This window comes from Artemia sp. Qi Xiang Cuo, chromosome 14 (genome assembly GCF_049724085.1).
Source record: "Artemia sp. Qi Xiang Cuo chromosome 14, ASM4972408v1, whole genome shotgun sequence".
NCBI classification, from domain to species: domain Eukaryota; kingdom Metazoa; phylum Arthropoda; class Branchiopoda; order Anostraca; family Artemiidae; genus Artemia; species Artemia sp. Qi Xiang Cuo.
In genome coordinates this window covers 10446595-10471026 of record NC_142807.1, presented here as the reverse complement: position 1 = coordinate 10471026, position 24432 = coordinate 10446595, and the positions used below count along the sequence as shown (strand labels likewise).

Sequence of the window (24432 nt, the reverse complement as noted above, 5' to 3'; positions counted from 1 at the left end):
TTTGAACGACTTACCGTGTCAAGAGGCAACTTCTGGGGCATGATAAGCGGGATGTTCACCTGACCAAAAGGAAACATGTACCTACTGCTACTGCTAATAATATTTCTGCTGTTACTGTTACTGCTACTACTAATAATACACAATTACAGCTACTACTGTTCCTACAACAACCACTACTACTACTATGATACTAGTACAATTAATGCTACGCGTATGAAGGTGAAAATTTGACAGAATACTGAGGGGAATTTGAACTAAATCCCAACACATAATGTGCATAAAGATTGTCGAAAGGGCGTACCTCAAGAATGGATTTGGGTATTAAGTTGGAACTTTCAGAGAATGCTTAAAGGGGAAAATCAATTGACAAAAAGGTAATATGTGCATGCTACTACTAAAAATACTACCACTGCTACCTTTACTAATACTACTACTACTATTACTGCCACTAAACTACTCCAATTGTAACAACTTGTAAGGCTTAGCGTATCATAATGAGAAGAGCGTCAAAAGGGCACATCAGCAATATTTTTGGAACGGCTTACCGTGTCAAAATGAAACTTCCTGGGCATCATGAGGGGGATGTTCAAGTGACCAAGAGGCAACATGTACATGCTAATACTGTTATTAATACTACTGCTACTTCTCCTACTACCACCACACTAACTGTCATACTAGTACTATTAAGAATAAATCTATGAAGCTAAAATTTGAGAGAATTCTGAGGGTGAATTTAAACTAAATCAAAAGATACTACATGCATTCAGATTGTCAAAAGAATGTATCTTAAAAATTTATTTGTATATTAAGTTGTAACTCTCACAGAATGCTTAAAGGGGAAGATCAGTTGACCAAAAGGCAATATGTGCAGGCTACTAATAATACTACTCTCACTGCTACATGTACTAGTTCTACTACTACTATTACTCCAACTACTTCTTGTATTGGCAAATACTTCTAAGGTCAAGAGTATTAACATGAAAATTTGAAGAACTATACGACTATACAGGTTATCAAAACGACCTATCGGCAATGTCATAGCAATGGCTAATTGCATTAAACTTCCAGGACTTCATGAGGAAGATGTTCAACGAACCAAAATGCAATATGTTAGATCTGCTGCTGCAACTAGTACTAGTGCTATTACTGTTAATACTACTACTAGCATTACCAGTACTAATAGTACTAATACTGTGACAACTATTACAACTATGCCTAAGGGTATGAAGGAGAAATTTTCAGGGAATTTTTAGGGGCGAAGGTGAACTGAATCACAACACGCCGTCCGAATGCAGGTTGTAAAAATGGCAGATCAGCAATATCTTAGCAACAGCTTTGTGCGTGAAGCTGAAACTTCCACGGCTTGTTGCGGGGGTTTTGAACGAACCAAAAGACAATATTTACATCATAATGCTACTGCTTCTACAACTACTACTACTACCACTACTATTACTGCTACTATTATTACTACTTCTAATACTACTACTGCTATTAAAGCTAAGGCTATTACTATTAATTCTGCTGCTACTACTACTGCTGCTGCTACTTAACTGAGGGTATTAAGGCTAACAATTTGTGGAATATTGAAACTATATGGAACTAAATTGAAACAAACTATGCCCACACAGGTTGTTAAGAGGACGTATTAGCAATGCTTTAGGAACGGTTGATTGTATTAAGTTGAAACCTTCATCGTGTTTTGAAGGGGATATTGAAGAGACCAAAAGTGGTCTCTTCAAAGCACGTATATCTGAAGAGATATACGTGCTGCTACTACTACTACTAAAACTATTGCTACTACATAAGCGAAGGGTATTAAGGTGAAGTTTTCAAGGAATATTTAGGCGGCAGTTGAACTAAAAAAAAAAAAAAAAAAAAAAAAAAAAAAAAAAAAAAAAAAAAAAATGCATATTGTCAACAGGGTGACAAAGCAATATCTCAAGAACGGCTGACATTATTAAGTTAGGCCTTTCGGGGTAAGTTGCGGCAGATTTTTCAAAAAGTATTGTGTGGCTGGGATTATCAAATATATGGCTAGCTAAAGCAGATTCAAAGGAGTTATTAGAACTATTAGCAATTAACGCTTTGTCTATGTCTTCTTTATGCTGATATTTCCGTTTTTCTAGATTGTGATGAGTTCTGCCAACGTAGTAATTGCCACAATTACATGGTATTTGATAAACCTCTCTTTGGCGAGTAACTGGGGTTTTATCTTTACCGGAGTTTAAGAAATTTGTGATTTTAAAATTATTAGTGAAAACTAAATACAGATTGTTTTTTGTGCAAATATTTTTTTATTTTTGTTGTGATTCTTGGGATGTACGGAAGATAGATTATATTAGAGGGTTTTTCTGGAGCCTCATATTGTGAAATATTGTTGATTTTACGAAAATGTCTTTTTAATCTACGGTTAATCGTATTATTGACAAAAGGAATGGGGTATCCGTTGCCAAAAAGAATATCTCTGATAAAATTTATTTCTGCTTTTATGTATGAATCGGAGCAAATTTTCAGGACACGGTCAATGAGAGAAGTTACAACTGCTCTTTTAACTTGTGGGGGGTGATTTGAATTAAAATGAAGATATCTATTGTTTTGTGTTGGTTTTCTATAGATAGTAAAATCCAAGTTATTAGTAGTACGGATAATTAGCACATCTAAAAATGGTAGTTTATTTTCAATTTCAATTTCTAGGGTAAACTGCAAATTTCTATCATAAGTATTAAGATGATCTAGGAAACCCCGAAGTTCAATTTCCCCATAATTCCAAAGTGAAATTACTTCATCCATGTAACGACCCCAATATACATGTTTTAAAAAATAAGAATTTAATGCCCAATTTTCAAGGTTCTCGACATAAATATTAGCCAGTGGGCTAGATAAAGCAGCTCCCAGTGGTAACCCATTTACTTTCTGATAAAAAGAATCACGAAATTGTAAATACACTGAAAACTTATTACAAATTTGAAAAAGATTAAATAAAACTTCACCATCAATCCCAGTTGCTGAGTCTTTGATTAAGTGAAAATTTTCTTCTATTTTGTGTTTTAATAATTGCTCAGAAGTAGCCACATCTACATTCGTGTACATGGAAACAATATCAAAACTACTAACTATTGTGTTTTCTGAAATACTTGTGTTATTTAGTTTTTTAACTAAATCTGCTGAATTACTAATGTAAGAATTTTGTGAATACAGTAAAAGTTTGAAAGCTGTGCAAAGCCATTTTCCAATATTGGAAGCGGGGGCTTTAGTACATGCAACGATAGGTCTTAAGGGAATACCTTGTTTATGCAGTTTTGGTAAGCCGTAAGATTTTGGACAGAAACTACCACGGGGGTAAAATATTTACTTTTCAAGAGTCAAAAGTGATTAGAGTGCAAGCAGCCCTCCTTTTTAGCCCATAACTTTCCTAGCAGTTCCAATCTCAATTTCGAGACAGACCTTTTTTTCAGCATAATTGAACGGTCTAGTAACTATATCTCTAGGGATATTGAGCTTGTTAACCCCCCAGAGTTATGCAACTTGTCCAGTATCCTTTAGATCTAAAGGTTGCCTCAAAGCTAAATTAAAAGGCATTGTGTGTACGCTGGTTGCCAATAAGAAATCTTAGCAATATCATACAAAACAAAACTGAGGGTATTAAGTTTCAACTTTCAGGGCTATTACGATTACTATTTTTGCTCTTACAATTCAACCAAATCAAAAGAGTGTAAGTGTACCCAGATTGTCAAAGGTTATAGATATAATTTTTTGGGAATTATATTAAGTTTTATTTTACAGATCAATTTGAGTAGGTATAAAATTAAATTAAACAATACTATATATGTCAGGATTAAACATTGGTAAAAACATTTCTCTAACTTACAAATAGCAAGCCAAACTATTGATTCTTATAAAAAAAAAAAACGAAAAGAAAAAAAAATATTATTTTGTTTTCCTTGAAAAACACTATGTCAATAAAAAGCGAACAGAAATTATTTTAGAACACTTTTTCCACAAAATAAGTTTTTCAATGAAAATTAAAGAACTCCATTAAACCAAAAATAAACAGAAATAAAATCAAATAATCTGCCAAGCGTAAAACTACAAAACAATCACTATCAACAAATAAATGAAACCCAAAACGCACTGAAATTATAGTAAATAACCAAGTCAAACTCAAAACAAGCAGAAATTAACATGACAAGCCACATTCCTTCTTAAGGCCTTGAGAAATTATGGCCTTCTCAAGGCCAAATTATGGCCTTGAGAAGGCCATAATTTGCACTTTACTGAAAATATACAAATGACCGTGCATTGTCAGTTTAATACACATATGCCAATATTTATCCCCTAAAATCTTTATAATTTTTGATTTATTAAAGTAAAAAAAGTGAAAACATTTAAAATTTATTTTTTTTCAGTTAAGTGCAAATTATGTTTTGGCCTTGAGGAATCATTAGGGTTGGCAACCCTACTCGTGTTAATTTCTATTTGTTTAAGTTTGACTCGGTTATTTATTGTAACTTCTGCTCGTTTTGGGCTTCATCTATCTATTGATGGTGATTGCATGGTAGTTTATTTGATTTTATTTCTGCTCATTTTTGGTTTAATGGAGTGGAAAAGTTGTTTAAATAAATTGTCATTACATAGTGAGTCGATTGATGGTGAGACGGCCAATATTGAAGCTACTTGCAACTTCTAATTAGCTAGGGTTTGTTAGTAATTTAAATTAATTACCAAATACGGTTTTCCATCTTTATTTAGCAACAGGATATATCCATGTGTTTGGATACCCTCTTAAATTAAAAGGTACATTTCATGAAATCAAACCTTTTTAATTCAGTTTCAGCTTGTTCTGAATTCAATTTTTTTTTGTAAATTCTGCTCGTTTTGAATTTTAATTATTTACTGATGCTGCTAATAACAAAAGGAAGAACAACAAGGAATTATTTTAAGACTGCGAATTTTTTTCCAAATTTAAATTTTCTAATATTTTGGTTTTATATCTAAGAGCCGTCATCATTAAAGGAAAGATAAATGTAAAATAAGAATTGCAATAAAGAAAGACGACCAACAAAAAAGTTTCAGCATCACCACTTAAAGAAAGTTCGACCAGGAAAGAAAGGAAAAATAAAGGAAAAATAAACATAAAACAAGAAACGAAAAATAAACATAAAACAAGAAACGAAAAACAAACATAAAACAAGGCATTCATTCATATAAAAACAAATCTGGAGCATTCTTTTAACGCTATTCATGCTTTTTTCGGCATTTTTTTTTCACATAAAACGGCTGTAGAAATACAAAAGGCATTAAGTGACATTTTACAAAATGTCAAGGGGAAACAAAAACTGTTATGGAAAATATGCCTCCATATATCTCTCGAGCTCCAATCGTGGCTTATAGCCATCTAATGGTAGGCCTTAGGTGACAATCTTCGTGGTTGTGGAAGAGTCGTACACTTAATGCTTTTTGATCTGCAAAATTCGCCAAAATTTGGCTATAACGCGTTTTAAGTGGATTATAAAATTGAGAATATATTGAAAACGAGAGGTATGTGTATTTTGATTAAACCAATCTATCAGGCGTGCCTGATTTTAGTGGAATCGCTACATAAATTATTTATGACTGATACGTTACATAACGCCTTTCGTAACTCCACAGCCGAAAAGGTCATTGATATTAACTATTGGTTTTGCAATGTGAAAGGTTAATTCATTTGTAATTAAATTTGCGTATAATGCGTTGAGTGAACATTCTTCCAATTTTATTTAAAGAAATATTAGTACTTAAGTGTAATTTCTATTATCTCCCCAACAATTTGTTTAATGCCCAAATCTTTATTGAAGAGGTTGGTGGTTTCAAAAAGAAGTACACGGGTAGAGTCTTCACTGTCTTAAAATAATTCCTCTTGTTATTTTCCTTTTCCTATTTCCTTTTATTGTTGTTATTATGGAAAGTCGGTGTGATCTTCGCTCAAGGCCGTATCCAGGAGGATGAGACAGGGGGTTAGAACCCCCCGCCCGAAACGTTTGTCCGACTCGTAAAAACGTAACAGAAATGAACATAAACAAGTTTTTGATGCGTTTTTTAAAGCTTTTTTACCCCCCCCCCCCCCTCCCCCTGATAAAAAAAAATCATGGATACAGCTATGTCTTTCCTGTTATTTAATGACTGTGATTTAATTTCATTTTACACTTAAACTACTGTTTGACTTTGTTTCCGCTCGTCTGAAATTTAATCAAGGTTTAAGTCCAATAAGATGTAAGGTAAAGAATGTTTGGATATGTTTTTTTAATTTGTTATGTTTTATATGTTATGTTTCTTATTGTTAAGCTTTGTTTCAGCAAATAATACAAAAATATATTGGTTGATAAATGTTTTTTTATTTCTTTTTTGATCAAAGGTCTGACCATTTTTTATAAACGGAGTCATATTTTCTAAAGTCTCATATTGGGGAAAACTATATATGCGAAAAATATAAAATATTTGTTATACTTTATGTCTGTTATCCTTATTTTTATACAGAAAAACTATAAAAAAGAAGATTACATGTAGGAGTATACAATCCGGCTACACAGAGGTTTCATTCGAAATAAAAATATTTTAAATTAATAATTAACAAAAAAAACTTAACACAAGTTAATTGCCAAATATTTTCAAACATACAATATTGTATGTTTACGCATACCGTATAAACATACGAAGCTAAACAACGTAAAAGGTACCGATTTTTGTTCGTAACGTTTAAAAAAACGAAATTTTGATTTTGGTTCTCTTTTTTTGCTTTTTTTTTCAAAAAGCCCAATTTACTATAATGTGTTTATTTTTGCTAAATGTACTGTGTATGTACTTGGAATAAAATCTTTATTGTGTTCTCTCTTGTGCATTGTGATGTGATTTGATTGCCTTTAATCTCTGTTGTATTGTGATTTGAGTAACTGGTTCTATATATTTCAACAGTGTGTACGGAGTACATACGAGCACTCTAAGCATTAAGCACAATACGTATTGAATACGGCTGTACATGGCCGTTAGAAATTCAAACACGCACCTACTGATATTACATCTGTTTAGACTAAGACGTATCGGCATAGAAGCTTGTTTAATTAAATTTTCCAACGACATTTTTTAGAAATTTTCAAGACGTTAGATTTTGGACAAAAACGTTAAAATTTGGATGTAACGTTAAAACTTTCCAACATTAAAATTCCCATTCGAACAATGTGGATCCGAATTACCTAGCCTAGTTTGTAGGCTATTGACCAGAAACTATTCCATTAATCATAAACCATTTCAGAAACTCCTAAATGAATAACACCTATGATAGTTATTAAAGATAATTAAATATAGTAAACATAGTTTAAAAAAATAGTGCCAAATGTTTTTAATACCCATCAGAAGCATAAGAATGTTACACAGTTGAGTACCAATACGATGAAACAACATAGCCAACGCACTAGCCTAGATATATACAACAATTCACTCATTTACGTTGAAAAAACTGTGGTTCAGATTAAGAGAATTGCGAATAGCTATCTATGCAGTCAGACTCTTGTCAGCTATCCTATATATAACAGAAATAGTTCGATTACGAGCCTCAATTGGTTGCAATATTTTGACACACAAATCAAAAAATATTTTAATAAAAAAAATTTAATCAAAAAATATTAAATTTTTTGTTTATCCTTCTCCATTGACAGACTCAAAAAGGCACTAAAGACCGTAAAAGTGGGACAAAATCGCGTTATGAAGGCGAGCCAGTACAGCGGGGTTTTAGAGAGCAACTTACTCTTACAAGAGGACTTCTAAGCTTAGAATTAAAATTGTCAAGAAGCACAGCGAAAATACTAATTAAATATCTAATTAAACACATTTAGGTAATTTTGTACATAGGACGTATGAAAAGTTCGGGCTGCAAGGCACAACCTGTCAAAATGTTGAATTTAAGTTGTGAAAATTGTAGGAAACTATCAAAAACAATCTTGGCAACAAAGAAAATGTTCGTCTGTGTGGCATAAATCATAACTTTTGCATAAAATTATGTACAAATCTAGATAATTTTATACTTATGCTTAGTTCTATGGAACAGCTTATTTTTTTAAAAATACTGTAGATATCCCCATTTCAATCTGTCGAACTAAAAAATTCTAGAATTTAATTAAAATTAAACTCAACTTAATAAAAATTTAATTAATTGACTTATTGAAAACATTTTATATCTATTTAAACTGATTACTTTAATTCATTTAAATTAATTAGTTAATTAAAAGTAATTAAATACATTGGAAATTAAATTAAAAAGTTCAATTAAAAAATTCTTGAAAAATCCCATAACTAACCTTCAAGAACCGATCAATTGCGGGAGAAATACAGCGCTGGCACTGTATCATTCCAAACCCATCTTTGTCTCCCATACAGTCACATCTCTGACACGGTGCCGGTTCAGCAGTAGCAGCAAAACGTCGTGCAAAAATATCAATAACCCGTTTGGGAGATGCTGTCTTTCTGCCAATGATTTTGTTAAGATCAAAAACTGTACCATTTGTTTCTAAAGCCAAAGGAGTACAAAAATCTTTGGGTACAACTAGCTGACGCCGGAGACTTTTATCAGCATTCCATTTTCGCCCACTTCTTATTGTATAGATGTCGTTGGTGTCATAGCCATAAATGTGGGACAGAGTCTGAAATATATCACCAAGATCAGTAATGACCTTTAGCTCAATCTAGATGTGTAATGGTAAAGTACCATTAAGGAATATACATTTCGACTTTTGTGTTTCTTGCTAACAGACTCTTATCGCACGGAATACAAGCAGTTCTTTTTTTGTACTAGAGGGGAAAAGGTATGGGTAACATATAAAAGTGGAAACTGGCGCTGGTATCAACACAAAAAACACCCATGCTTTTTAGCGTTCGGCGTTTCTTGCGACTTTTCAGTATAAAAATAAAGAATGTTAGCGTAAATAGTTTAACTGACATTACTGCAATATGTCCGATCCCAGGTTCTGAGAAAAACACAGTTTAGATGGTTGAAAAATCCACAAAAACTTCAAAGACAAGATGGTACTAGTAATATTTATATAAATATGTTATAAATGTATTATATTACTATATATTCCTATTAATATATTATTAATGTATTGATTTTTAACAAATACTTATTTATTTCAAATATTTTCGTTGCACAATAGCATAACAGATATGTTATATGAGCCTACTATGTAGGGTAATATATAACTCTATATGTATACTATACACAACTCTTACATTTAACTCAATCTATACGATTATTAATTAAAAAAGATTTCCATAAGAGAAGTTTTCAAAGAAAAGTAAAGAGCTACATTGAACCAAAGACAAGAAGAAATAAAGACAAATAAAAATTTAAGCCAAAAACGAATAGAAATCAATAAATAAATGAACCCCAAACAAAAAGGAATTGGAATGAATAAACAAGTCAAACTTAACACAAACAGAAACTACCATAAACAAGAGTAGGGCTACCCACCCCCCTCTCCCCTAGCAGCTCCTGAGTTATTGCATATATGTCATTTTTACAACCATGATAAACTTATTGTCTTTTGATATAGTTCAATCTATCTCTCAATAATCCAAAAATTTCGACTCAATTCCCCTAGTTGTTCCTAAGATATTGCAAATGCACCTTTTTTCAAAACCTTGACAAGTATATTGACTTTTGATTTTGTTCAGCACCCTCCTCAATATTCCCTATCAGTTCCAACCCATTCCCATTAAAGATAATGATGTATTGCAGATATACCCCTTGGGCATCCTAAATACATATAGTGTCTTTTAATTTAGTCAAACATCCCCTTTCATTATTTTCTGAAAGTTTCAAATTAGTATCCCTGTCCGTTCCTAAGATATGGTAGATTCGCAATTCTGAGAAGTTGGAAGCAGATAGTGTGTTTTGAGTTATCTCAACATGCACTGGAAGTTCCACTTTAAGACGCTTAGATGTTTTTGAGATATTACAGATGAACCATTTAAACAACATGGATGCAAATAGTGTACTTTGATTTAGGTCAACACTTCCTTCAATATGTCCTGAAAGTTTCAACTTAATACCCTTAGCCGTTACCGGGATATCGCAGATAGGCTCCATTGACAACCTGGATGCACTAATTGTCTTTTGATTCAATTGTTTTTGATAGTGTCTTTTGATATTGCACAGACACCTTTTTGACAATGTGGCTACACATAACGTGTTTTGATTTAGTTTAAGGATGCTAGTTATATGTTTTTTCCCCAGGGGTATCGTATCGAACCAATTATCCTATAAGATCAGAACAGGACACATTCAAAGGGAAATCAAAAGTTCTAGCGCCATTTTCAAGCAGCCAAAAAGACTGGAGGGCAACTAGCCCCCCCCCCCCTCGCACGCACTTTTTTACTCAAAGACATCCGATCAAAACTTTGAGATAGCCATTAGATTCAGCATAGTTGAAAGGTTTAATAACTAGGCCTTTCGGGATGACATGACCCCCCCATGGTCCCTATGGAAAGAGCTGTAAGTTACATAATTTGCCCATTCTCCACACTTAGTATTTGTTATTGTAAAACATACGGGATTTTTTTTTTGGCGGGGGGGGGGAATTTTCTGTGGGGGAAGTTTCCAGGGGAGAATTTTCCACAAGAAACTTCTGTAAAACCTGATGAGGAGCTAACAGAGGAGTCGAACCTCGCTCCTGAAATGGGCAAATCGCCAAACATCACTCGTCATGGCTACCTTGGGTAGGGTACACCCCGCCAGCAATATTTAAAAATGAGCTTCACCCAGGGTTTCGTCACCACCTGGAATATCCTCCCAGCAGAGGTAATTCCCAAAAATCCCTTCCTTGAAGCATTTAAGCAAAGGTACAATAAACACATAAAAGCTGAAAACAAAAAGAGAAAATTACCAAGACTAGCAGAGTATCATCATTGCTGATTATGATCATGGTGTGATGGCTGATCATCACACCCACTGTTATGAAGAAAGGATGGTGACTCATTGTATAGACAGGGGGAGGATGTTTCAAAGAGTACATTTTCACGCCCAATCTGTCTAACTCTCGATGAGCGTTCGGACAAATACAGAAAAAGGGTGTTCTATATTCTTTTTTCTGGGTCTTATGTTTTCCCCAGGAATGACAGTATCAAACCAAAGGTCCAAGAAAATAGGAAGAGGATTTTATCAAACATTCACACATACATAAATATATATGAACACAGGATGAAGCGTGCAGTATGATGCCTGGTAGGATGAAAGCTAACCTAACATTGAGGAAATAAAAGTTTAATTTGAATAATTGTAACTGATCGTTTCAAATAAAATGAACTAAAAGAGCTTTTCTCTTGAAGCATTGATGTGCGAAAGTAAAATTTTCATTAACAGAATTGGGTTTGACGTTAGTAATCCTTCTCGCTTTTAAGGAAACCCAGAGTATACTATGAAAAACGAACGGAAACTGAATGTAAAAAAAGGTCGTTCCAATAAAAGTAAAGAGCAACATTAAAACTTCAAACAAACATAAACTATTCCATATATCAGGCAGGCTACCCCCTCTAAGACTCCCAGGTCTGTACCCTAAAGTTTGGCTTTTGTCTTTTTTTTTTAAAGAAATACGGCTAAAAAACGAGCGATGTTGAACTGGAATAAAGTGTTTTTAAAGCACTATAAGACTTTAGCGTAAAGAGTGAGAAGTTGAGGAAAGGGCAGCCTCCCCTGATATAGGGAATGATTTCTATTTTTTTAAGTTTTAAAGGTACTCTTTAATTTATTAGGAGAATTTTTTTTTTTTTTGAGAAAACATATATATATATAGTATTTTTATATGTGAGCAATAATTGTGTATATATGTATATATGCATGTATTTATGTACGTATGTATGTTCTCAAACACGGCTCCATAGTTTTTCGGGAAAATCGGTATCTTGGGATATTCTCACATAAAAAACGATCTAGATAGGTCATTAGTCTGAGAAAAATCGCCAAGAGCCTTAATTTTGGTTTTTGCAAATGACGTAATGTTCAAGTTTAAGTTCAATATTGGTTTTAATCAAAACAAAAAATATAAAAATACACTTAACTCAGTTTCTTGTGCATTGATGCACGTTTGGGCCCGTAATAATTGCACACTCTAAATACAGCGTGGCCTCCTGTCCTCTCCAATTTCCACCCCGAACCGCCATCAAATAACAATAAATTTAACACAACTTCTCCTCCGCTTACACCCCTTGAAGTATCAAACCAAAATATAATAAATAATAATAATATCAAAAAATCCTAAACATAATAATAATAAAATAAATCTAGTAAATAGATTTTTAATCTTTTAGATATTTTTTTTACATTCTTTTTAAAGGAGCCGAGAGACCTATATGACTTCAGCTCTTGCGGAAGTGCATTCCACTCTCTAGCACACGCAATTCTAGGAGAAAATTCCGACCTAGCTGTCGGTGTCGACGGTATATAAATGTCTGATGAAGATCGGGTATTTAAACTATGTATTTGTGATGCTAGTGTGAATAAGCCTTTAAATGGTGATGGGAATATACTATGTTGTTGCATCATACAATCATTTCTTATCATAGATGGCATCATATTCGTAGTTTCTTGTATGATGTCATGCATAGCATAAATAGGATTGTTGAGTTTCCAACACAACAGTTATCTATATAATATAATGTCTGTTGACAGGCCCAAAAAACGAAAATTTGCAGTTGCAGTTATTATAAATGATGATTCTTTGGAACCAACACCTAAACTATCAAACGTGATAAGATGTGAAATTCGACAACCTGGACCATCGATTGCGACAACACCATTACGGGCAGCTAAAGCAAAGGTCAATGCTAAATTGTATGAAGTAATCAAATTCCAAAAACGCATCAAAAATGAAAATGAAGAACAAAGACACGGGCGGTTAGAAGATATGTTCCTTTCTGTTAAAAAACTTTCAGTTAAAAAAAATCTTTTTTTTTATTTAATAGAGACAAGAGAGAGAGAGAGAGTTATAAGAAACAATCGGCTACTATATCCATGTCATTTTCAGTGACAAGGGGGTCAACATCTTTTTATAGCGGGTGTACCTTCAATGCTTTTGGTGTAATTGAGGATAGATTAGAAGAATTCCGTCCCACGTCAGGGATAAGGATATAAGATGTATATAATTGTATATAATATAAGGATATAAGATGTATATAAGATATATATTGTCCTATGTGCGGGGAGTCTGAAGTTTAGAACATTTTATGTGTTATTGTGAAGAACTAAAGATACTTAAAAGGGAAATTTTTGGGAGGGATGTCATATATAAAATTTGTTTAGAAAATCAAATAGGAAGTAGTTGCAAAGTGGATATTATAAATTTGGGAAATTTTGTGAGTGTGGGGATGAGACATAGGGAGGGTTTTCTATCGTAGTGTTATTTTCCAAAGTGTTTGAACTTATTATTATGTTTTATACACTTCGCAGTATTTCTATTATCCATGGCCCATGTGGCTTTTGTGAGAAATATATCTATATAAATCTATATCTATCTATCTATGCGAAAACGACAATTGGAGCGTGTTAAAAATGAAAAATTAACCACACACACGTGGTTAGAAGAAATACGACACCAAACAAGTGAGGGAGTCAAAAATGAAAATGAAGAGCAGTGAGGCAATGAAAATCAACATGGACAGTGAGAATCAAAACGTGTCAAAATTGAAAACAATAACGCTGATGATTGGGTTTGGAATTTAGACATGGGTAAGGTCACCAATGCCTACCATACCTCTGTTAAAAAAAAATAAAGGTTGGGCGATATATATTTCATAATGACGAAAGATAAGCCGAGGTGTAACGAAGCAAACAAATTGGAAATGATAGCGATGGTCATTGGGTTTTGGATTTTGACATAGATAAGGTCATAAATACCTACGATACATTTGAAAATCAAAAATATAGACTGGATAAATCGTTAGAAGAAAAAGAAGTTTTTGTCCCACCACCTGAACAATTGAAAGAAACAAAGGTTCGGCGATATGTCTTTCATAAAGACAAAAGACAAGCCAAGGCAAAAGAGGAAGTTTTTGTCCCACCACCAGAACAATTAAAAGAAAAAAGGGTGGTCGTTAATGCTTTCCATACATTGTAAAAGCACAAAACTGGACTAGATAAATCGTTGAAAGAAACAAAAGTGTTTGTCCCACCACATGAACAATCAAAAGAAAAACAGATTCGGCGACATTCTTTCATAATGATAAAAGAAAAGCTGAGGCGAAATTTTACAGTCCAATTAAAAAAAAACGTACTTTTACAAAGGGACCACTTCTAATTTAAGGTCCATTTGGAGGTCATGACATCAACAAAAGGCTAAAATTTTCTGCTTTCATAAGACAAGCAACAGTGAAAATCTATATTTATATCTATATTTAAATCTATATATATATATATATATATATATATATATATATATATATATATATATATATATATATATATATATATATATATATATATATATGTCATTTAACTTAAAAGCACCATCTAAACTACGCCTATCCTTGAAGCTGCTCAATGGCTTGTTCAATATTACCTTTGAATCTTCCAAGGTTTTCTTTCCTTTCAATTGAAATTTCTCTGGTCGAAGGATATGCAATTTGAAATCGTTTTCCAATAATAACGTTACAGCATCCCCATAATCCTTGGATTCACAAGATGACTCACACGAAATTGAGATGATATGTCTGGAAACACCAGCGCGATAAGCCAATCTTGTGGCATAATTTATGGCGTCTATAGCGTCAGTTTCTTCATCGCCATCAAATGGGAGTCTGGAACATAATGAAAATAAATAGTCGAAACCAGGCGTTTATTAAAGTCTGGGGATGTATACACTTAACATATTTTCAAATTCATGTTGAAAAATTATAAATATGTACCACTCTCAGATATGCAAAACTTCTTCCACTTAAAGTTGCCCAAAGAAATTAGTAGTATACAGAAATTCGCATCCTCCTACAAGAATTAAAAAAAAAAGAAAAAAAAAGAAAAACAACTGAAAGTAAAAAAGCAACATTAAAACTTAAAAAAAAACAACAACAAATTGTTCCGTAAATGAGGGGGGCCTCCCCTAACTTAACCCTCGCCCTTTACGCTGAAGTCTTGAAATTCTTAAAAATAATTCTTATCCAAGTTGGCGATTGAGGAAGGGGCAGCCCCACTCATATATGGAATAATCACTGTTCATTTTAAGTTTTAATGTTGCTCCTTACTTTCATTAGAAGAAACTTTTTTTTTATTTAATTTCAGACTGTTTTTCGAATCATGCCAGGAGATACCCCCCCCCCCTCTGGAAAATTTCTTCCCCATGCAGGATATTCCCCGTAGAAAATTGTTAACAATGGACAATGTGTTAACAATGAGGAAACTGCATAGCTTCCAGCCCTCCAATCTTTGGGGCTGATTAGCCTCCAATCTTTTCGGTCACTTAAAAGTGTAGAACTTTCGATTTCCGTTCGAACGAGTCCTTTTCCAATCTTGTAGAGCCATTGGTTTGATACGATCACCCTGGAAAAATAAAACGAAAACCAAAATCATAAATAAACTCGCATCCGTGGTCTTTCTTCTGGCAAATAATACAAAATTCAACATTTCTGTAGAACAGAGCTTCAAACCTCTGCAGTAGGGTTCTTTGATATGCTGAATTTGTCAGTGTGATAATTATTAAGGTCGCTCGACTTTTTGGAGGGTGAATTACCCCTTTTACAAAAATCAGGTAAACTTTCTCAGGCTCGTAGCTTTTGATCGGTATCATTAAAATTAATAAATTTCATCTATTAGGAATCAGCATAAACATTCAATTATTTTGAATGATTTTTTTTTGTTTATCAAAATTTCGTTTTTGGAGTTTTGGTTACTATCGTGCCAAGTCGCTCCTTACTTACGGTTCGTTACTATGAACTGCCTCAAAAGGAAAAACTCCTCTAAGATGGGCTTAAAGATGAGTCTGAAACGTTTTTAAGAAAAGCTTAGTAATTTTTTCGCATAATATCAGTCATTTTATTGAATAACGTAAATGTCAAAGGACTTCGAAGACTTATGGAAAGGTCTACAGATAGATATTTAGGAATGAAAAAAAATACCCAGGGCCTTGGCTATTCTACTTTTAACATCTTGACAGCATCCATCATCTTTACTAATAACACTACCCAGGTGAGTGAAGCTATCCACTAGATCGATCTCTCCAAGCGTCTTAGTCTTCTTAGCATTAATTTTCAAGTCTATTCTTGCAGCCTGAACTCTCGAAACCTTCAAAAAACATTCATTCTGCTAACATTTTATCTAGGATATTGAAATCACAAGTGTAATCTAAGAGTAGGGTTTACCTTCCCATTTCATTCCATGTTCTCCTATATCCTTTGCCGTGTTCCTTGGGACAAATTCCATCAAAATGATCCATATAAATGACGACAGAACGCAACCCTACTTAACTCCTGATTCAATACAAGACCAATTACTAGTCTCTCTACCTTAACCAAAGCATATGATCTACCACTCAAACATTTCTTGTACAAACCCATGCTCATTCCTACTAAACTTAAAGCGTTTTCACTAGTAACTAGCGGTGTTACTAACTTTCCTCCCTAACGCAACATTTGCTTCTTCATAAACTGTTTTCCTAAAATCGTTCCATCCGTGTTTCTGCGTTATCAAATTTTAGTTTCATCTAATTTAGTATGTAGATCCAATTTTCACAGAGAGGCCATAAAAAATATTTTCATATGAAAAATATTTTCATATGGAAAATATTTTCATATGAAAAATATTTTTACATGGAAAATATTTTCATAAGAAAAATATTTTCATAGGCCGTAACAAATATTTTCATAGAGAGGTTTCGTAGAGAGACCGTAAAAAAATATTTGTTTTAGGTTAACAGTCCGGGCTCTTCACAAGTTTTATACAGTCCAGACTTGGTGAGCAGTCGGGATTCTTTACATCAGTCAGGCATATCCCTAGCTGATTACCTCACAGAGGAAGGATTTTGGAAAGAGTATTTAAAAACAGCTTCTTTTAGTGCTGTACATTTATCTGGAGCTATTTTTTGAGTAGGTCTTCTATCGAAGTCATCTAATGATTCTCTTTAAGTTTAGTTTCAGGAGACGTATACCTCCTTGGCGACTAGTTCTTGTGACTATAAACACAGGGCTCATTTGAAAGGATGTTGCAATATATAGTGCCGTTTGTGATTAACTAAGGACGATATTATAGTAATTAAATAAAAAAAACAAGTTTTTTCAACTGAAAGTAAGGAGCAAGCTTAAAGCTTAAAATGAACAGATATTATTCCATATATGAAAGGGGCTATTCCCTCATCAACGCCTCGCTCTTTACGCTAAAGTTTTTTATTGTTTTAAAAAGTAGAGTTGTGAGACAGAGTCAAAGTTTAGCGTAAAGAGCGAGGCGTTGAGAAGCGGACATCTCCTTTCATATATGGAATAATTTTGTGTCCGTTTTATGTTTTAATGTTGCTCCTTACTTTCAATTGATAAAACTTGTTTTTTTATTTAATTTCTGATTGTTTTTTTTAAAAAATGCCCGGAAACCTGGCTGCTCCTCCACTGAAAAATCCCTCCTTCCCAAAGATTTATTCTCTTGACAATTGAATCCTGGTGAAAATTTACCCTCGATAATTACCCTTAACATCTCCATGCGTAAAATTGAGTAGGAAATGAGATGTAGGCAATTGTGAGCAATGAGAGTAGGCAATTGAGTAGGCATTGAGAAAGCAAGACATACGAAGAATTTTGTATAGGAATTCTGGCAAATTCGCCCAGTGTAAAACTTCCCCTGAAAAATTCTCCCCCTGGAAACTTCCCTCCCCATGAAAAATTATCCCCGTGGAAAATCCAACCAGTAGAAAATTCGCCTTCGACTATTCCGAACAAAATGGCTATCTTAAAATTTTTATCGGACGATTTTGCAAAAAACAAGGGGCGTGGGAGGGGGCCTGGTTGCCCTGCAATTTTTTGGTCACTTAAAAAGGGCACAAGAACTTTTAATTTCCGTTCAAACGAGCTCTTTTACGATATTCTAGGACCACTGGGTCGATACGATCACCCCTGGGGAATACAAACAAATAAACACGCATCCATGATCTTTCTTCTGGCAAAAAAAATCCACATTTTTTCAGATAGGCACTTGGAACCTGTGCAGCTGAGTTGTCTGATACGCTGAATCTGATTGTGTGATTTTCATAAGGATTCTAAGGCGTTTAGGGGGTTTTCCCCTTTTTTCAAAAATCAGGCAAATTTTCTCAGGCTCGTAACCTTTCATGGGTAAGAATAATCTTAATAAAACTTATTAATTTTGAAATCAGCATAAAAATCTGATTCTTTTGATATATCTATTGGTATTAAAATTCCATTTTCTTAGAATTTGTTTACTATTGAGCCGGGTCGCACCTTACTTACAGTTCGTCACCATGAACTGTTTGATATCAGAGTAAATTGTAAAATAAATGTCTAATAATAATCTCTTTCATTATACCCTCGATGAACAAATGAAATTTGGTAATCCTGGTAAATGGCTGGTAAAAGGTAGCATTTGTACTTTTTACTCTGAATGGGATTATGGCAGAGCTTGTGGGTTTTAAATAGGTATTCTTGAATCAGCTACAAATCGAAAATTTTTTTCACTAGCCAGTATTTATTAAAACAGGTTTTTTAATTTTTCTTACTACGGTAGCCTACTGTGGTTCATTCTATACTATGTCACAGCTGCCACTGGAACGATGATATTTAAACAAAAAACAAAACAACATCAAATGCCCAATTTTTTATGAAATTCTGGATCCAGTAAATCTGATAGGCAATTCACCTATTTTACAAATTGGAAATTACAGCTTGCTAATTGTAACAGGTAAGTAGCGCATTGGTCTCTTTGAATTATTTTTGTTAGAGAATGGGATATTAAGCTCCAAAATGAGTTAATTTTAAGCCTAATTAGGCATATAAACATTAAATTATACCCAAAAAATAAAAATTAGGTCTAGTTGGGAAAAAAAAAAAAAAAAAAAAAAAATCACACTTGTCTATAACAGAAATTTCTTTAACAATATATCAAACTGAGGAAAAAGCTTTCGGCTTTTTCTTAGTTGGATCATGGTAGAAGCGGAAGCTGCAACCTAGAAAAGGACGAACAACGACCCATAGTAACCAAAGATAAAAAAAAAGGTGAAAAACAATGGCAAGTGAGAACAAATTGCGATTTCTAGCTGATTCAGAAATGGTAAATATTAACTATATTAGTCTTAATAATAAAATACTACAAGTTGAAGGAAATTTAAGCTCCTAAAAAATTGCGTCGGGCCAAAACAGAAACTACACCATTGAAATCGCCATGGCCAAAAATCTCATTCAGGAAACTTAGTCCCTTGACTGGAACAACAGAGACAATTCCTTTTTTGCACGGGTAAAAGGCTCATTTTAAAGGAAATCGGCACATTTACGTGCTTCTGCAAGTACCAGAACACAATATTATAAATAAAATCAATTTTTTTTACAAAAAATTACATCTTCATATGCAAGATGATGAATGAGACCATAATCGCAGGCTAAAACCATAAATAACGTTATAGTATAACGATGTGATGACATTCTTTACTATACCTGAGAAAAAAAAACAATAAACAAACAAATAAGCACGCATCCGTGATCTTTCTTCTAGCAAAAATACCATTTTTTTTATACCATTTTCTAGCAAAAATACCATTTTCTAGAAAATACCATTTTCTAGAAAATACCATTTTCTAGCAAAAATACCATTTTCTAGAAAATACCATTTTCTAGCAAAAATACCATTAGCAAAAATAACATTTTTGCAAATAGGAGCTTGAAACCTCTACAGTAGGGTTCTCTGATACGCTGAATCTGATGGTGTGATTGTCGTTAAGATTCTATGATTTTTCGGAGGTGTTTTCCCAAGGGCGGATCCAGGATTTTTTTTCGGAGGGGGGTTACTAATTTTTGACTCAGTTTTCGACTAATTTTACTGATTTTTAACTAGGTTTTACTAATTTTGGACTTATTTTCGACTCGGTAAAAAATTTCGGGGGGGCGGGGTCAAACCGGATACACCCCCCCCCTGGATACGGCCTTGTTTTCCACTTTTTTTGAAAATAAGGCAAATTTTCTCAGGCTCATACCTTTTGATGGGTAAAATTAAACTTGATGAAACTTATATATTTAAAATCAGGATAAAAATCCGATTCTTTTGATGCATCTATTGGTATCAAAGTCCGTTTTTTGAAGTTTCGGTTACTATTGAGACGAGTCACTCTTACTATACCACGAACTGTTTGTTATCCAGCTAATATAATAAAGAACTACCTCAAGATTCACTCTGATTTACTCCCTCTGTGTATGGCTAGATTAGAACTAGGTGAGTTTTATTCTGTTGTAGCCAATTAAAACAGCTTAATTCGCACATGAATTGTTAAAGCAAACGGAAGCCAATAAGCACTAGTTAATTGAGACTAATTCAGCCAGGGTCCTGGGGTTATAACCCCCCCCCCTCTACCCTATTTCAGTCCCGAAAACATTACTAAAGAAGATTTAACAGAAAAATTACCGCCTTTTACATTTAATAATCCTTCTTACTTCTCTTCTGTTCCCCCTTACCTCCTTTATTCACTCTAAATAATAATACTTTGTCAAATAATAATTTTATCAAAGTATAAAAGTATTTCGGTAAAAAGTATAAAACAAGCACTTGGTACTAAACACATACTAACATAGACAAAGCTAAGAGCATTTTGTCAATGACCACGATCAGCTAGCAAATTTTTTTATTCTTTTGGTCAGTTTTTCATTACAAACTGGTAAGTCTGTGTGTGATATTGTACCAAAAATAAAAAAAGTAGTTAATCAATAATAATTTTCAAACCAATGCTTGCCTACCCTTCAAATGCTTTTTGAACAATTTTTCTATTGCTCCAAATCTCACTGTCAGCTGTTCTGCTATGAGGGCTCTTAAACACACCTTTTCCACCAAAAGTTACAACAGCGTAACGGTTACCGAGATAACCGGCTTCCTGGAAAATAGAAGTGGAAATTAAACAGATATATTTTTAAAAAATATTAAAAATAAAATAATGATATACTTTGTGAAGGCCAAGGTCTAATTTTTCAAGAGTTTCTGAGACCAAAGATGGGCCATTTTGGCCCTGAAAGGGTTCAAACTAGCATCCAGGGCTCACAACTGAATTAAATCTCCCTGTTTTGAATGAAGGAATCGGTTCTAAATTTGACCCTACACTCAAGAAAAAATAAATGTAAAACTTAGTTTTATAGTCTCCCAATTAGGATTTTACAAGACCCATTAACTGTTATGGAACTTGTTTTTTTGGTCAACATTATACTTATGTTTTAGATATAATTTCGAGAAAAATCAAGAAAATACGTTCAGGATAATTCTTGAAAAAAAACAAAAAAAGTAAAAAATACCAAAGCCTCTGTATAAGTAATAAACGAGAAAAGAGAAATAATGATAGTAGCTCAGAGACAGGATTTTGTCACCCTCCCCCCACTACGTATCTACCTATATTTCTGCCAATGACTAATTTTGCAAATACATCATATTTATTTTTCAAACAGAAAATAAATTAAATTTTTGGAAAAACGATTCTTTTTGCCCTTTGATTAAGGGAAAACAAATCACAGCCCACCACTATTTGTGAGCTATCGATAAGGCATAAGGTGATCTATCAATAGGCTATCAATAAGGTATATTGCGAAATCCTTAAAGCTAAAAAGGGAGATAATCGGTATTTTTTGGATTCATGAATTTCTAAGGGACTCTATGTATGTTCTTGACATCCTTGTCATTTATTTCTATTCCTATGTTATCCTATAAATTTCCTTTACCATTGACCTTTAGCTTGAACTTTATCATTACAACCTGAAGAGAAGGAGCCTCAGAGCCTGAAGAAAAGGAGCCTGAAGAAAAAGGAGCCTCATAAAAGGAGCCTTTACTTCATTATTAGGGTCAATATCATATCGTGAAGAATAATTTCCAAACTACTGTCTCACACTGAAGGCATAACAAAAAAGGTCTTGACCAACATCCCTAGATATACTTTCACATCCACAAGCTTATATTTCTTCTTACTTAGACTTGAGGTGCATAGACAGCACCTCAAATGTTGTCTTCTTATAAATTATAAGGTATAATGTAAATAATAATGTTTATAATATTCTATAAGCTGGCCTTCCTACTCCTCCCACGGCTTGAGGTGCATAAGACAGCAGCTGTTGACCTTCACGTCACTCGGTCTTGGGCCAGTAACCAGAGCTCCTCCATTGATCTACTTGACTGTGCAGTTTCTTTTTCGAGTGACAGACCAAGGGTTATGCCTGCCTACTGCTTCTGCGAAGAACGGTTTCTAGCAACACATGCCATATGGGAGTCTTCCCTATTTCATTCTTGTTATATGTCCCCAGTATCTCCAACGTCTCTTATGAACTTTATTAATGATTAGAGGCTGCTGGTCTGGGCTCTAACCTGCATTCAGTATTCATTATTCAGTATTCAATTATTTCATTTATCATTTCAGTATTCAGTATTCAATTATTTCATTTATTATTTCAGTACACAGTATTCAGTATTCAATTATTTCATTTATTATTTCAGTATTCAGTATTTAATTATTTCATTTATTCTTTCAGTATTCAGTATTCAATTATTTCATTTATTATTTCAGTATTCAGTATTTAGTATCCAATTATTTCATTTATCATTTCAGTATTCAGTATTCAATTATTTCATTTATTATTTCAGTACACAGTATTCAGTATTCAATTATTTCATTTATTATTTCAGTATTCAGTATTCAATTATTTCATTTATCATTTCAGTATTCAGTATTCAATTATTTCATTTATTATTTCAGTACACAGTATTCAATTATTTCATTTATTATTTCAGTATTCAGTATTCAATTATTTCATTCGTTATTTCAGTATTCAGTATTCAGTATTAAATTATTTTATTTGTTATTTCAGTATTCAGTATTTAGTATTTAATTATTTCATTTATTATTTCAGTATTCAGTATTCAATTATTTCATTTATTATTTCAGTGTTCAATTATTTCATTTATTATTTCAGTATTCAGTATTCAATTATTTCATTTATTATTTCAGTATTCTGTATTTAATTATTTCATTTATTATTTCAGTATTCAGTATCCAATTATTTCATTTATTCTTTCAGTATTCAGTATTCAGTATTCAGTGTTCAGTATTCAGTATTCAATTATTTCATTTATTATTTCAGTATTCAGTACTTAGAATTATTTCAGTATTCATTCAGTATTCTTTTAGTCCAGTGTACTGCTCTTGATTCATGCTCCGTGATTCACAGCCGTACAGTGGTGCCGATAAAACATTACTATTTAACAACCGTAACTTGAGCTTTTTGGGGGTACTTGAAGCACCGCCATACATTATTTAGCTGGGAGAGCCCTATTCAGGATTGCTTACCCGAAGCACTGTTTCCCTTTCTCAATTGTCATCTTGCTTTAAAACAATACCCAGATACCGAAAATCATTTACTTCTTTTTTTAATAAGCTTTAACTACCCTACAAATGGAAAACGCTCCAAAGGAAAAGGTTTCAATAAGGGCGATGAGGAAATTGTATCACAATGTATAATATGGACATTTTGCATCTTTTTCAACAATTTTTTTTATCATTCATGTTACTTTAAACGTTATTATCTCAGAATTTCAAATACGAAAACTGTATTTCCGTCTATAATAAAATCTAAGTTATACAATTAACCCCCTAATACATAAATTGAGCGGCAAGTACAAAAGAAATGCAATAATACATAAATTAAAAAGAAACTTGCCTTCAGGGCGTGATCAATATCCATAGATATGGTTCCAATTCTTGTATTTTTCAGACATCTTTTCTGTTCGACAAGCAGAACTATGTCTGCCGATTTGGGTGCTGGCGAAGAATCATCACCAAATCCAATGGTTTCACCAGCTCGCAGTACATTCCCACCCTTTAATTCACATCTCACTAGAAATAAAATTAATTTATGACTATAGGCATGGTGCCCAAACGGGGCGCATATACTCTCTGAGTGTACAACCAAGAATTTCTGGGAACAATTCTAGCAATGATTTCTCAATCCCCTAATATGGTAAAACTATGCTCAATCACCTAGTAGAAGTTGCAGCTCCTTCTGAAGAGATTTTAACGAAAACATATCTAATAGACTTATACAAAATGGAATACATAACAAAATAACAAAATACGTTTCCGAAAAGGCTTAAATGCGGGGAATATAAATGCTATAGATTTGCAAGACTTTCGAAATTTTAGATAGTCAAAACTACCATGGCAGGCATTTATGCAAGACAAGGGCGTCAATTTTTTT

General features: G+C 33.3%; 1 protein-coding gene across 2 annotated transcripts in view; it reads right to left on the bottom strand.

Annotated features, from left to right (window-relative positions):
• Nucleotides 1-24432, bottom strand: part of LOC148944115 (uncharacterized) — a 285083-nt gene that overhangs the window by 5555 nt on the left and 255096 nt on the right. For both annotated transcript variants that reach the window (XM_089100272.1, XM_089100273.1), the window contains exons 34-37: nucleotides 23892-24071; nucleotides 20944-21073; nucleotides 14577-14814; nucleotides 8328-8669 (exon numbers count right to left, since the gene is read on the bottom strand). In XM_089100272.1, coding sequence (XP_088956398.1) covers nucleotides 8328-8669; nucleotides 14577-14814; nucleotides 20944-21073; nucleotides 23892-24071 — 890 coding nt within the window. The remainder of the gene's footprint in view (nucleotides 1-8327; nucleotides 8670-14576; nucleotides 14815-20943; nucleotides 21074-23891; nucleotides 24072-24432) is intronic.